Source organism: Ictalurus punctatus, chromosome 8 (genome assembly GCF_001660625.3).
Source record: "Ictalurus punctatus breed USDA103 chromosome 8, Coco_2.0, whole genome shotgun sequence".
NCBI lineage: Eukaryota > Metazoa > Chordata > Actinopteri > Siluriformes > Ictaluridae > Ictalurus > Ictalurus punctatus.
In genome coordinates, this window is record NC_030423.2 from 12,721,633 (window position 1) to 12,736,808 (window position 15,176).

Sequence of the window (15,176 nt, forward strand, 5' to 3'; positions counted from 1 at the left end):
CCACAAACACAAGAATTTCCACTTCATCACTGACATCAAACTGGTAATATATAATATCAACTTTTTATATATATATATATATATATATATATATATATATATATATATATGTATATATTAACATTAACTGGATATGAAATACACTACAAATATATTTTTCTGTGCAATATATACTTTTTTGTCAACTCATCTTCATTTAAATCTTTCAACATTGTACTGGTGCTGTAATTCAACGCGAGCAACGCGGCAAAAAAATATATATATACTCGACGCTGAAACTCCCGCTTCACTGCTGCTCACTTCCGGTGTAAAATTTTAGCAGTGCAGAGTTTACAGAGCTTACAAACTGCAGTTTTGTCGTCATTCCACACAAGAGACATCATCTTTACACACAGCACGAAAGCGATGTGCCCTCTTTTGATTGACAGGATATAATCTGCCTCGATCATCGGATGTTTTTAAACTACGATAGCCGATAGCGTGAAAAATAGCCTTTATCGGCCGATACACAGGTGCATCTCTAGTTAATTTGTGTGTTTTTCTTATAAGGCATTTACACGTCCTAATGATCATGAGTGACCTGGATTTCATGGGAGAGCAAAACCTCTGTATTCTCTTACAGTCCTATTTTTCTCATAAGTGGCAACTCTGCTTTAGGTGTCAGCCCATTCATCACCAAACCGATTCCCACAATACTGCGACTGAGAACCGCTCTGATCAATCGAGTAGGTTTTCTGATGAAATGCGTTCTGCTTTTGTCTGTGTACTCCTTTAGGTACATGACTACCTGAGGAGTAAACTCTGCTCCCTGTATGAGAACGACTGCATCTTTGACAAGTTCGAGTGTGTCTGGAACGGATCAGACAGGTCAGAACTATTCACGATTAATACCAGTGACGTCATGCCTGTACTGCCCACACCTTTTTTTTTTTTTTTTTTATTAATAAGAGTGAATGGACATGTAAAAATGAATATTTCAAGTTACGAGTCCGGTGTACCAAGAGTTTCCTTCACGTTAATATTTCATCTGCTATTTTAACGGATATTTTTCAGGGCGTGGTTTTCCGAGGTGTGTTGACTTGACATGTGTGGGTTTAGTTGATTGACAGACTTGCATGGTAGACACTCAGGAATTTCCTTTTACCAGACAGCTTTAAGCACAGACCACATCCCAGTCACCGTTATTTGATCCATTACACAACACAGGCTGTCCCAGTATCCATCAGAGACATAGCTAAGTTTGAACCCTCCTTGGAATATTTCCCAGATCCCACTTTATAGATCATCTTTATAGCGCAATTACTGCATAAAAACATTGTTTCATGTCATATAGCATGTTTTGCACAGCAATTGTGCTGTAATGATGTTCATAAAAAGTCAAGAGTCATCATTGCAATTCCACATATAACCACATTAAATGAAGTTCCCTTCTTTTTTTTAAATCAGGTTTTGGCAGGGTTGATTGACAGTAGGTCGGACTTTAAATGTTTAAAATGTAAATTGGTGTCATTACCTTTCCTACTCTTGTGAGGCATCCAGCCAAAATGCATGAGTGCATCACGCTTCATCAGTTTAACTGTACCGGTCATGTGGTGATATTTATTTAGTTCAATTCAATTTGATTTGTATAGCATTTTTAACAATGGACATTGTCTCAAAGCAGCTTCACAGAAATATATAAACACAGGATACAGATTTTAAGTGTGTGAATTTATCCCTATGAGCAAGCCGGTGCTGAAGGTAGGTGATGAGGAAAAACTCACTAAGACGATATGAGGACGAAACCTTGAGAGGAACCAGACTCGGAAGGGAACCCGTCCTCATCTGGGTTACACCGGATAGTGTGAAAGTAAAAGAAAGTTCATTATGGTTTTTTAGTATTTAGTATTTCCTCATACCTCCTTGAAACTGATTCCAGGCTATTCCATTGTTATCCATGTACTGGACTGTTGTGTGGATATAAATGGAACTTCAGAGCACAGGCTATTACAGTAAATGTAATCCTGTGAGAACACCTCATCGTTTTTTATGATGTCCGTTACTCTGCATTTATGCACATTTCCAGTTTATGGCTTTCAGCAGATGCTCCTTGCTTGTTTGAATGTGTTCCCACTTATTTTATTTGAGGCAGTCTGTGAAAACTGGCAAACAGACAAAAAAAAAAAAAAAAAGAAGACCAAAAACCTTGGGTTTTGTGAGAGTTCATACTTTCACATTTTAAATGAAAAGAAACCTAAATATATTTCACCAAAATATGATGTAGAAATGTTTTTGCTTACTTTCTAACCGTGCTTGGCGGTCTTCCTACAAAGATCGTGATGGTTAAGGAGCCAGTTTAACAAACATAGTGGTTTAAAAAAAATAAAATATGTCAGTTTGACTAAAGATCGCTAGGGGGGATCTAAATTTAAATCCATATCCTGATTTCTGTGAAACTGCTTCGACAGTGATATTGCCCATTGTTAAACGTGCTATATGAACAAAGTTGAAAAAGTGTATCATGCTGATTATGTCACACAGAGAATGCTACACTTTGATCAAGTTCTGCACCATAGAGAAACAGACCAATACATAATCAAATCAGCTTGTAATCGGGTCCCGGCTTTCAGAATGTCTGTGATGCTCCTGTGCTGCAGTTGGAATGGACTTTTTAAGTGCAATTTTTCACTTTTCAGGGTAAGCAGACATTAAAATGCTAGATATTTACTTCAGGTTGAGATATATTGTTGAGAAAAGTACTGTACTGATCCTAGCGATGCCACAGCCATTCGTAGCTGAGTGTGAAGGGAGGCATACTCTCTTCCCCATGTCACAGTGACACTAGCCACTCATGGGCGTCTGTGAACTCATGTATGTGGAAGAGGGCAGATAGCGTTTTCCTCCGAGTGCGTCACGCTACCCTGTGAAGCAGTATGAGCAGCAGTTGGAAAAGATGGTTGTGGTTGGCTGGCTTCACATGTCACGGAGGAAGTACATGTCAGCCTTCATCCTCACGATCACAAAATCATGTGAAGGGTTTACCCAGGTGGCCACACATTATTATTATTATATATTATATATTTTCATTTGTTAGTAGGCCAAAGAAACTGCATTCAGTCATTGTGTGTGGTTGCGGCATGAAAATGGGGCGTGTCCAAAGATGATCAGGAACTGAGTAGCCTCGCAGCCAGACCGCTTCCCTGTCAGTCACTGTGCTGACTCTGGCTCTAATTTTCATCACCTGTACATAAACAAGGCACTTTTTAAACGTTTTGCTTCATAACTACACAATGGGAATCAGTGGAACCATACGACAACCATACGGTGATTAAATGATACACTAAAAAAAGCCTCAGTGTGTCAGGAAAAGGATCAATTCTAGGTGTGAAACGATTCACTCTGGTCATGATTCGATTCACGATACTGGCTCCACAAATTTGGTTCGATTCGATTCTCAGAATATTTTTGACCAAAATTTGAATGAAGATTATTATGGCTGAAAAGACTACAATAAATCAAACATCGCTATGAACAGAGGCTTAATTGTAAACTGGCCTAAATGTACTACAAGTTCAGCATATCTTCAAAATAGCAAAATAAATGTCTAAATTCTCCTCCAAATTTTGATTGTCTTATCTGACGACTTGGAACATGACTGACTGAAAAATAACGAGCTCCATAGCAGTAATAGAGCTCCAAAGTTGGCTAAAATGCCTGATCTCTATAACGAACACAAGTAGTGTGAACTTCCAGAGATCTGTATACGATCTCTACACAGACCAGCGTAGATAAAGACAAATCCTAGAGTAAAGGAGAAAAAGATTTGTGTATATAACAGGAAAAGTTCTTGTCTTTATATTACGGTTCTTCTTTAGTCAATTTACTCATTTTAAAACCTGTTATTTTTTTCATGACTTGCAGCATGATCATGACCGGCTCGTACAACAACTTCTTCCGAATGTTCGACCGCAATACGAAACGGGACGTGACTCTGGAGGCGTCGCGAGAGAACAGCAAGCCACGGGCCGTCCTGAAGCCACGCAAGGTGTGTGTGGGTGGGAAGCGGCGCAAGGACGAAATCAGCGTCGACAGCCTGGACTTCAGCAAGAAAATCCTGCACACCACCTGGCACCCCTCAGAGAACATCATCGCTGTAGCCGCCACTAACAACCTCTATATCTTCCAGGATAAGGTCAACTAACACAGGCACAGCTTGGGTGGCCCCGCACGCACGCACGCACACACACACACACACACACACACACACACATGCGCGCACACACACACACACACACACACACACACATCCCCCCCCCAACATGTACGCACATATATACACACAGACAGGCAGACTGGAGTGCCTGATCGCTGCATGGGGCCAGTGTTTGGTTGCAGGAGCCATGATGCTGGTGGAATGTGGACTTTTTGTGCTGAAGGAAGCGTGAGATGGAGCAGGATACAGACAGCATGACCAGACCGAAATTAAGGACGCAGGAATGACGTGCACTGGAGAGTGTGAATAAGATGCGCCGTGCTATTTTGCATAACCCATCCTACTATCCTATTTCCATCACCGCATCCACATTTCCTCTCTTTCTCTCTTTAACACCCTTTATTTATTCTATTTATTTACTTCTCCATTTGAACGAAATGCCTGATGTTTTAAAATTGAAACAGGGCTGCATTACATGCAATCTTTTATTTGTATTGTCAACTTGAACAGATCTGACTGTAAGGACGGTGTCAATACGCTTTGTGTGGTCTGTTTTTCATTGGCTCTCGCATCAATGCCCAGGCTTCTGACACCAAAGGGCAAACTATAATGAAACTGACGAAGGCCTAGACAGAAAGGACGCAGTACCGTTCCCTAATGCCCTACATCCACTACACAACCGTCAGTGAAACTGAAATGGACTTGAATGTGGTCATGCACACAGATGCTATGGCCATATACAATCACTGGACATGATTAGAGTTCTTTGCTACCTGATTCTTTGAGAACGCGGAGGTATAAGTGGTCTGAAGTCATCGACGTTGCTGTTTTATTCGTCTTTTTATGTTAACGTTTCATTTAATAAGCTGTGGTGCCTTCTTTTCATATGTGGACTTGAGAGCAGTTGGGAAGGGGGGTTTTTGGATGGTGTGATATGTTGGTTTGTGGAACGTGACTGTTTTCTTTTTCCTTTCTTTTTTATAAAATGTGGACTGAATAGCTTTGTGTAAGGAAAAATGAATGAAAGTGATGTATTCAAGTGTGCAAAATGTAAGTACTTGAATTTTGCAAAACAGGTCATGATTTATGTATGAAGTGTACATCCCTGGATTTGACTCGTGCAGTGTTCGGTGGAAGCTGTTATTGCACTCGTAACGAATTGCTCTAATTAACTAAGAGAATGTCTGTTCAGCAGAGTGCAAACTGCAGCATGAAATACTTTTGCCTCTTGTTCAAACAGCTCACATGTTCCACAATTGTGCATTTCTTTGACAGCTAATGCACCATCGTACTTTTAAGTATGTTTCATGATGTGGAAGAAAGCGAAAGGCCGGCGAATAATGTAGCCTAACTAGACATGAAGAATATATGATATCAGGGAATTTTAGGTACAAGTCCTTTAAAAAATTAAAAAATAAATAAAAGTAACATCTAACCAATTTCAGTTGTGAACTTGTTAATGGAACAAAGTTTTATAGCTCAGAATGTATTTAAATGCAATTGAATGACATGCAGTCTTTATGCTTAATGGAATTTGTTGAAATAAAAAAATGAAAACGTGCAAGTTGAAATAGTTTGATTTGGACTTACTTTGTTCAACTCAGTTTCTAGATGGCCAGTCGTACAGAGATTTGTCTTGAAGCTGATGAAGGGTGTGTGTGTGTGTGTTAAGAATAAAGCTGAACGGCACCGCTTTTTACGTTAAAGATGATCAAGTGCGCCCTCGTGTGGCCATTCAGAGGAAAATCTATTTGGTTTCGTCCGAAGTCACTGCTAGAAACACTACCTGAGGAAACTGTAATGGTCCCTGTGGGCTGGTAATTTGTTGCCTTCTATGTAAGGCATGTTCTGTCTAGTGGACCCCATTAAGAACCAATAATGGTCATGGTAATAGTTTTAATGGTTAGCTGATGGTATTTGTAATGAAAACCATTAGAATTTCTGTGATTGTTTCTATTGTTTTTTTTTGTTGTTGTTTTTTTTCAGCAGGGTCCAGAGAAAAATAAACAGTATTACAAGCTTAAAACGTACCATTCCTTGTTGCTGGGGTTGGTACCATCAGCCTTTGAACTTTAGATTGGTTTATGTAGCATACCCGTCACACTAATCATAGTCCAATTATGTGCCTTAAATCTTTTTTAAAAGGTACACTACATTCACATTTCCAGGCGAAAGCCAACTTAAAGGTACAAAAGATAAACGGTACCACCCCAGTGACAAGGAAATGTACAATTTAGTAACCTTGTTTCTGAGAGTATGCCATTATATAGGATACGAGTATGTAACTATATAGTAATAAATTCAGCCTATCATAAAACTAGACCAAAGTGTCATTATGGAAAGAGTAAACCACTTCCATGCTGATTCTGGGTTTAATAAGTGAATAAATACATACTAGAAAAAGAATTAGAAGAGAACCACTACATTAGACCAAAAATATTAGACAGTCAGTAACACAGTGGGTAGCTGCCTCCAGCTCCGGTCACAGGTTCAGTCCTGAGATTCATTTCTAAATTGCCCCTCTGTGTGAACATGTGTGTGTGTGTGTCTGTGAGAGAGAGATTATAGAGCTAGTCAAACCAGTCCCTCTGGCATCAACAATCATACCACAGTCAAAATCATTGAGATCACTTTTTTCTCCATTCTGATGTTTGATGTGAAAATTAACTGAAGTTCTTAATCTGTATTTGCATGATTGTATACACTGCACAGCTGCCACACAATTGGCTGATTAGATCATTTCGTGAACGCATCGTTGTACAGATGTTCCCAATAAAGCGTTTGGCGATTGTGAATTTCAAATCATTTCAAACTGCTTATGTAACTGACCTCTGTGCCACCCGGTTACCATTTCTGGGCAGAGTCACTCCATACAACTGTTAAATTCACATCTGTCTACCCAACATATGCCCCTAGGGGTGAATAAGAGAAAGTGTGTGTGTGTGTGTGTGTGTGTGTGTGTGTGTGTGTCTACCCAACATAAACCCTTTTTACTGCTGTAATTACAACATATTTATTCTGTTTATAGTCAAATAGTCAATATACAGTGAATGTTTCCATGGTTCTCTATTAAATATGGAAATGAAAACAGTAATTCTATAATTAATAAATAATTGAATTAATAAATAACTCAATACACACTGGTGACAAATGGAAATGTCTTAGCAAGGGTTTGGGTGACCACAATTCACAAAAAATAGCTTCAACACACCTTCAACTCTCTGGAACTCTTGTGAAGAGATGAAGTCCAAAAGATTTTTTGGCAATTGTTGGGGAGTTAATGCTGAAGGTAGAAACACTAACACATCAGACCATAATCCCCTATAGGTGTTCAGCTGGGTTGATATCTGGTGACCGTGAAACATATGATTTACATCTCATCAAACTCTTCAGTGAGTCTTCACGCCCTGTGGAAATAGGCGGAGTCATCCTGGAAGAGACCACGCCCATCACGATAGAACGTTTCATCTTAGAGTAAACGTCACCACTCAGAAGAACTTGTATTTGTAGTGTCTCTTCCTGCTGAGGGGACGAGCGTGTGCATCTAATGTCCTTATCTTTTCAAAATATGGAATAAGAGTTGATCATGAAGTTTATCCGCTGAGATTTGGAGTCGATTTTGTTTAGTTTTGCGCTAAAGAGAAGTTGAGCTTGTGTTTTGTGCGTATTCGTGAGAAACTAAGAGTTTGAGTCGTTGGTATAGATGAAAAAGATGACAAAAGCTAATTTGCTTCAGTTCTTGGGATTACATAGGAAGTACATTTAGTCGCATCACAGCATAAATAAATAAATAAATAAATAAATAAATAAATAAACAAACATTTTCGTGACCCATATGCATCCGTTTGGCATAATCAAGTCCTGCGCGTAAAACGTGCTCAGTTTCCGGTGATTATGAGCAAGTTGTTTGAAAGGCACAGTGTGTTGCAGAGCTCGTTATCTGAAATCACTCTAATTGGCCTCGAGAGGACGCGGTGCTCCAGTCCAAGTGAATGCAGACAGTCAGCTGGGGAGGGCTTCTGTCAATCACACACCGCCTTTATAAGCGCGCGCGCCCCGAGTCTCCAAGAACAAAACGCACAGGTCCGAGGGAGGATAAGGCAGACGTGACAAAGTTATTTACAGCCGACTTTTTCCTGCAGAAATGGACAAACTACAGGACGGGAATGTCAGCGTGCCTAACGGCACCTTGAACAGACGCTCGTTTCTGGAGAAAGGCGCGTATCAGCACCTGCAGCAGGGCGACCTGAAGGTGCTGGTGCCGGTTGGGCTGGGCGTCATCTCCGTGCTCGGCTTCATTGCAAACGCCACCGCGGTGGGAGTGCTGGTGGGCAACGCGCGCAAAAGCAAGCTCTCTCTGATCAACGCGCTCATCCTCAACCTCCTGCTGGCTGACGGGCTGCTGCTGGCTTTCGCCGTGCCGTTTAAAGCCACGGCGTACTCCCGCGAAGGCTGGACTCTGGGCTTAGTCGTGTGCAAAACGTGCGACTGGTTCGTGCATTCCTGCATGGCGGCGAAGAGCCTCACGGTGGCCATCATGGCGAATGCATGCTACAGGTATGTGAGCAACCCGACCAAGCAAGTCACGATCCGCCTCAAGACCATCGTGGTGGTTCTCCTCTTCACGTGGCTGTTGGCCTGCGCCCTCCCTCTGCCGCACTGGCTCTTCATGTCGCTGCAGAAGGAAGACGGTGCAGAAAGACTGCTGTGCGTGTTCGAGGTGCCACCAGAAGCACGCAAGTTTATGTCCTTTTATGTGAAGGCGTACCCTCTGGTGGCCTTTTGCGCACCGCTTAGCCTCGCGCTGCTTTACTTCTGGCGCGCGTACGGCCGATCCCAACGCCGCTGCAGCAAGACGCAGAACCTGCGAGCACAGATCCGGACGCGCAAGCTCACCCTGATGCTGTTCGGCCTGACCGTGGCTATGGCCACCATGTGGCTGCCTCAGTGGGTAGCGTGGGTGTGGATGAGACACGCAGAAGACAGCGACGGCCCAGTGCCTCCTGTGCTCTTCGCTGTGGCCGCACAGTGCGTCATGTTTGCCATCTCGCTAGCCAACCCGCTCATAGTGCTCGCGCTGTCCGAGGAGTTCCGCGAGGGCTACAAGGGCCTGTGGCGGCGTCTCACGCTGCGCAAACACGCTCCCAAGCAGCAACCGAAACCCGGGCCGCACGCGCCCACTGCGCCCAGGTCACCCACCCCGCGACCCGAGGCTTTCGCACACCTTCCTCCGAGGATTACCGACGAGTCCCGACCCGACAAGCAGCAGGAGGAGCAGCAGCAGCAGCAGGAGGAGGAGGAAAGTTCCGGTAACGTCAATAAAGATGGCATAGTGCTGCCTGATGTGGAGCAGTTCTGGCACGAGCGCGAGAGTGGCTCCATGTCTCACGAGAACGACCCCATACCCTGGGAGCATCAGGACCCCAAAGAGGGCAAGCAGTAGCTTTTAAACACTACCCGAAAAGCCACACACACACACACAGCCAACTCTCACAATCACAACAGGAGGCTCAGCAGCTACAACCAAGTGACCTCACGCGAACTTGACATACAGGCCAAATCACAGAATTGGACATACAGAGCACTATATAGGGTGAAATCAATATTTCATACCTTATACAATGCATTTATGTACACGCTAGAGATAAAGGTTCCACCAGCAAACTTCAAAACAAAAGCTTCTTATTGATAGAGTTCCTTTCATGTTTCAGACCATGAAGGTTCCACCAGTGAGACAACATGAAGATCCCCCAAAAAATCATCCTACCAGTACCATGTGTGGACTAGATTTATTAAACTCGTTATTTTATTGTGAAAAATCACTTGAGAATGGTTTGGTTTGTTGGTTAAGAGTGCTCCTGTAGAGAAATGTTTCATGTGTTATATATTTTGTGATTCAGATATACACACTTTTTTTTTTTTTTTGTAGAGGAATTATGCTCTATATTTATGTTTTATGTCCTTGCCTGATATTAAGAAGCTGTAAATAGCGCATTTCTGGACTGGAATGTTCATTTAGCAAATTCCTTGTACAGTTCTCCAAATAGTACGAGTTTATATTTCCACACATAGAGCTATTAAACCTGTAAAATATATGAGGAAATGTTTTGTAAATGTATTTGCGCAAAAATAAATGAAAGACAAACACTACGGCATGGCCTGTATTTTACATCAGCATCCCCTTTTAAGGTAAAGAAAACTATAAAAGTACAAATTGAAATATTACTATTAATATTTCAATTGAAATATTATTAGAAGAATAAGGAAATCTTATTAAGTACATAAAAAAAGTAGGTTGCATTTATTCCAGTAAACTTGTACAGAAACACTGAAGCTACAAAAAAAACAAACAAACAAAAGAGGTCATTTTTTCAAAAATGTTTGAACAATTAAATTAAATCCCACTAGCAGCAGACTGGCACGGTCACTGCTTGCACAGACTAACAATATATACGGTTAATGAAGGAATTCACACCCATCCATTATTTAAAAAATATCTTACATTTTACACAAGTTGTCAGTTAAAACGACAGAAGATCCGAGTTGCTTCAGTAGATGAAAGCCACAGTAAAGAATTACTGAAGTCCCAAGTATGAGAGACAAACTGTCTGATTCCGGTTTCAAGAATCAAACCGTTTGTACAAAAGTCAAAGCAATGGGCAGCATGGCAGATTTTATGGACCATGATTCAGCCACAGGTTCTGAAAAAAGACGTGAAATAGGGGGCTACAGGTGGTCTTTACTGCTCTGCCAATCCCGCTCCTGGGCATGTTCCTCGGCACAACACAAACACAGCTAGCCATGCAGAACTAATGCAGAGGTCCATCATGCTAGAGGGATCAGGTGGGTTCGTCTGGGTTTGGAACGAAAACCCAGCTTGCGCTTCCACTCTAACCGTTTCAGACAGATGTTCTGAGATGTCACTCAGACTAGAAGTGAATTTTCACAGAATTTCGTCAGCACACCTGCTTTCACTGGTCATCCAGCCTTAGTTCATTCAGATGTGCTGAATAAGAGTAGACATGAAAGAAAAAGAAAAAGAGAGAGATGAAGGGTACCAAAAACCTGCATCCTAGAACAGTGCCTGTTTCTGGCCTTAAGAATTTAAGCAATGGATGGCACTCTGCAATAGAGGAGTGAAAAAGGATGGAGGTCTGGAACGTGTGTATGCGTATTAAGAGTTAGAGGTCACTTAGTGGAACGCCGGGCAGGCTCGAAGGCTGTCGGAGGGGGAGGGGGTCCCCTACGCTCCAGCTCCTCCACATACGCCATGATGAGTTTGTCTCTCTCGTCCGGCATACAGTCCAGTACCAGATAGCGTTTATCGTTTTGTAGGATCTTCGTTATGTCCGTCAGGTGCTGCTCGGACTCCTGTATCAACTTACGAGATCTGATGGGAAAGAATAAACATTGACAATCATTCCTACTATTAACTATTTTTTTAAATCAAAACCCATTTGTAACGAAGCTAAGGTGGTTGAAATCAACCCATTAGTAGACTACATACAGTTTTAAAAAAAATAAATAATTCATTTGAAACAATTAACGCTCTAAGAATTTTAACCATCCCTAATCATTTGCCAATATGACAACGCTGAAGAAAGCTGCAACTAAGACTACTGGAAATTTCATCCTTTAACTGCTAAAGTGTGTCCTTGAGAGCATTTCATGGGTATAATAAAGCAGTGGCACTTTGAAAGTAAAGTTAGTACACCAACTGCAACTGCGAGACAGCTGCCTCATGAACACCTGCCTTGTATCTTATATTACTCGATCACAGTGTCTCTAGAGAACAGTGCGGTCTCCCACATTATCACAGTGTCTCTAGAGAACAGTGCGGTCTCCCACATTATCACAGAGTCTCTAGAGAACAGGGCGGTCTCCCACATTATCACAGTGTCTCTAGAGAACAGCCCAGTCTTCCACAAACAATCATAATGCCTGTAGAGAACAGTGCACAGTAATCCATGCTATATCCAATCCATACAGGATATCGCCGAGTTTTATTGTGATTGTTGCGCCCAAAAACGCTCGATATCGTGGCGGCTTTTTTCAAAATTTGCGATGCAACTTGCAGAGTTTTTCATGCTTTTTTTTTGTTGTTGTTGCAGAAATCTACTTGAATTGAAACTGCATTTACTCGAAATTGTTCACACAAGTGAATCGAAGAGGGCTTTGGCTGAATGTGCCTTGTGATGACGTCACATGACACGTCTTGGCCCAAATCTACAGAAAATCTGCTGTAACTTTGAAAACTGTCAAGCTCCTCTGAATATTGTGGAGTTCGCTTGATTTTTGTGTTAATTTCTGCAATTGCAAAATCAAGAAATCCTGGAGGGACTGTACAGTTGCAATCAAAATGATTCAACCCCCATTGCAAATCAGGTTTATTGTCATAATTTATAGACTTTCAGCTGTTTGCAATGAACAATTCAAACATAAGCAATTGAAATAATTAAACACAATGAAGGTGGTTTCCCCAAATGCAACTGATAATGGTTTCTCCGGTTTCAAAATTATTCAACCCCTTCACGCATCTTTAGTACTTAGTGGAGCACCTTTTGCTGTTATGACCTGCTGCAAACAAGACGCATAGCTTCTGGCAGCGTTCCTGAGGAATCTTAGTCCATTCCTCATGAGCAATGGCCTCCAGTTCAGTAATATTCTTGGGTTTGCGTGCTGCAACCGCCTTCTTCAAATCCCACCAGAGATTTTCAATAGGGTTCAAGTCAGGTGACTGTGCGATGGCCCTGTAGAATCTTCCAGGACTCTCAGAAGAGCGCCTGTAATTTTATATTTTCAGCGAACGGAGGCGAGACCAATCAGACAGGGTTTGCAGGAAAATACGTGGAAACACTCATGTCTTATTGGCTGACAGTCTCTCAATTCTGCCAAACGCTAGGTCTCGGTCAGTGTGAGGAAAATGGATATACATTGATTTTTTTTTTAACCAGTAAAGGTGTTGAAACCGAAACACTAACATCCTCTAATGCTGAGCAGGAAAACAACGTGTGTACATGTCTATACGAGTTCCAGTTAATGTGAACATGATATGAGAAGAGCATAAGGAAAGATAATGTACTATGCATAGCACTGTAGTAGCTAAACCCATACAGTGATAGATTAGCTGCGTCTCCCCTTGGCTAGTGACACCAAACTAACCTAGTTAGAAAAGTTTTATATTTTCTCAGTCTGGTAGTCCTACAAACAGTGACAACATCCAAGGCAAGTTATATTATAAATCCAACTTTTTCTGATCATGTCATATATTGTTTCACTTTGTAGTGTATTTTTGTAGGTTTCATAGGTTTTGAAAGTAAAGTAATTAGTAATCAGATTAACGTTTTAAAGTAGTAATTAGTAATCTGTAGTGGCCTTTTTTGGGTAACTTACCCAACACTGTCTATGCTCTAGCACAGGGTCTCTAGAGAACAGCACAGCCTCCCATATCCCATAAAATTATGTTTACAGAACAGTCCATGTCGTATGCTCCATCAATGTCTATAGAGAACAGAACATTTGACCCTGTCCTACCCTGAAAAATTGTTGGTACTTTTGTATGAGTTGTATATAGGGTCCAATAAAGTGTTTTACAAATAATTTTAAGAATAATATGCTATTCCATGAACAAGTATGTTCATACATTTAGGTTGACTGCCCAATCTCTGATCTTTGGACTTTATTTGGTGCATCCCCAAGTCAAATCTAGCTCACTGATGCTGCAGCCCATGGGGGTCCATAGTTATTTAACTACTCACTTGTATGTGATGAACTTGGTCTCTTTCAGCAGAGTTCTGAAGTCTGCTTTTGCTGAAATGTGCTTGTCTTTAATGTAGTCTTCAAATTCTCTCTGTTTTTTCTGCAAAAACACAAAGCAGACTCATTTGCTCATCATAATCAGGCACTATTATTTACGGTGTAATACAGTGAAGGATGTATTGAAGTATTGAGTGTTCCTACCCGATCACTACTTGAAAACTTTATACACCTCGGATCCTCTTTAATGCTCTTTTTGACCTCCTTCCATGTCGATGTCAGTGTGATCTATTGAGAGGAAACAAGTTGGTAATAACGATATTTTTTTTTTTTTGCATTCCATCCACACGAGTACACAGCGATGCACATGATCAGATACATAAAAAAGAAAGAGCAGATAAGTAAAAAAAAAAAAAAAAAAAAAGGAGTTCCTCATCATCAATGATTTAGATTCTATTAATACACATCTGTATGCTGAAGACACAATCATTTATACTGCAGCATCATCTTTAACTCGAGTTCTACTGAACTTACAGAATGCATTCAATGTTATACAACATACTTTGTCACAGTTGAAATTGATTTTAAATTAAAAAAAAAAAAAAGACAAAATATATGATTTTCAGTGGTATTCATTCTAAGGTAACGGATGTGGTCATTTCAAATTTACATGGAACAACCATGTACTCTTATAAATCCTTAGGTATATGGTTGGATGAAAAACTAGCTTTTAATGTACACCGTGTTAATCTGTTGAAGTTTAAACCAAAATTGGGGTTCTTTTATCATTTAAAAAACTGCTTTCCTTATGAGGCAAAAGAAAATCGTGGAATACTTTTTTCTTTTTTTTTTAATCTATAATTGATTATAGTAATATTGTGTATATACATGCAGCTTCATCTTTATTAAGGAAACTGGACTCTGTCTATCATGCAGCGTTATGCTTTGTTTGTGGTGCAGATTCACGTACTCATCACTGTACACTATATGAATCATTGGCATGAACATCTTTGCATCATAGGAGGAAACTGCATATGTATATGTTCAATGCTAAGGCACTTCTAGGTAGATTGCCCTCTTATATTTATAATCTCTTAACTTTTTATACAAACAGTTATTGTACTAGATCTCAATCATACATTCGGTTAAAAGTCCCAAAGGTATACTCAGAATTTGGCAAACATGCTTTTCCTTTTAATGCTCCCTAGGTCTGGAACGATCTGCAAAA

The 15,176-nt window shown here is 40.8% G+C and overlaps 3 protein-coding genes across 9 annotated transcripts in view; 2 read left to right on the plus strand and 1 right to left on the minus strand.

The window, feature by feature from the left end:
* The window catches only part of LOC108269042 (serine/threonine-protein phosphatase 2A 55 kDa regulatory subunit B beta isoform), a 56,701-nt gene extending 49,707 nt beyond the window's left edge, over positions 1-6,994 (plus strand). For all 3 annotated transcript variants that reach the window (XM_017474541.3, XM_017474542.3, XM_017474543.3), the window contains 2 exons: positions 776-867; positions 3,901-6,994. In XM_017474541.3, the coding sequence (XP_017330030.1) occupies positions 776-867; positions 3,901-4,180 (372 nt within the window). In that variant the 3' untranslated portion in view covers positions 4,181-6,994. The remainder of the gene's footprint in view (positions 1-775; positions 868-3,900) is intronic.
* A 1,284-nt stretch (positions 6,995-8,278) lies between these two features.
* On the plus strand, positions 8,279-10,047 carry gpr151 (G protein-coupled receptor 151). Its single transcript, XM_017474544.2, has one exon. The coding sequence runs from the start codon at positions 8,337-8,339 to the stop codon at positions 9,633-9,635; it is 1,299 nt and encodes a 432-aa protein (XP_017330033.1). The 5' UTR covers positions 8,279-8,336; the 3' UTR covers positions 9,636-10,047.
* Positions 10,048-10,470: 423 nt separating this feature from the next.
* tcerg1a (transcription elongation regulator 1a (CA150)) overlaps positions 10,471-15,176 on the minus strand; it is a 30,868-nt gene continuing 26,162 nt past the window's right edge. For all 5 annotated transcript variants that reach the window (XM_017474540.3, XM_017474538.3, XM_017474537.3 and 2 more), the window contains 3 exons: positions 14,153-14,236; positions 13,951-14,051; positions 10,471-11,582 (listed from right to left, as the gene is read on the minus strand). In XM_017474540.3, coding sequence (XP_017330029.1) covers positions 11,381-11,582; positions 13,951-14,051; positions 14,153-14,236 — 387 coding nt within the window. In that variant the 3' untranslated portion in view covers positions 10,471-11,380. The remainder of the gene's footprint in view (positions 11,583-13,950; positions 14,052-14,152; positions 14,237-15,176) is intronic.

Coding starts and splice junctions, on each gene's coding strand:
- gpr151 (XM_017474544.2), top strand. CDS start 8,337: ATGGACAAACTACAGGACGGGAATGTCAGCGTGCCTAACGGCACCTTG.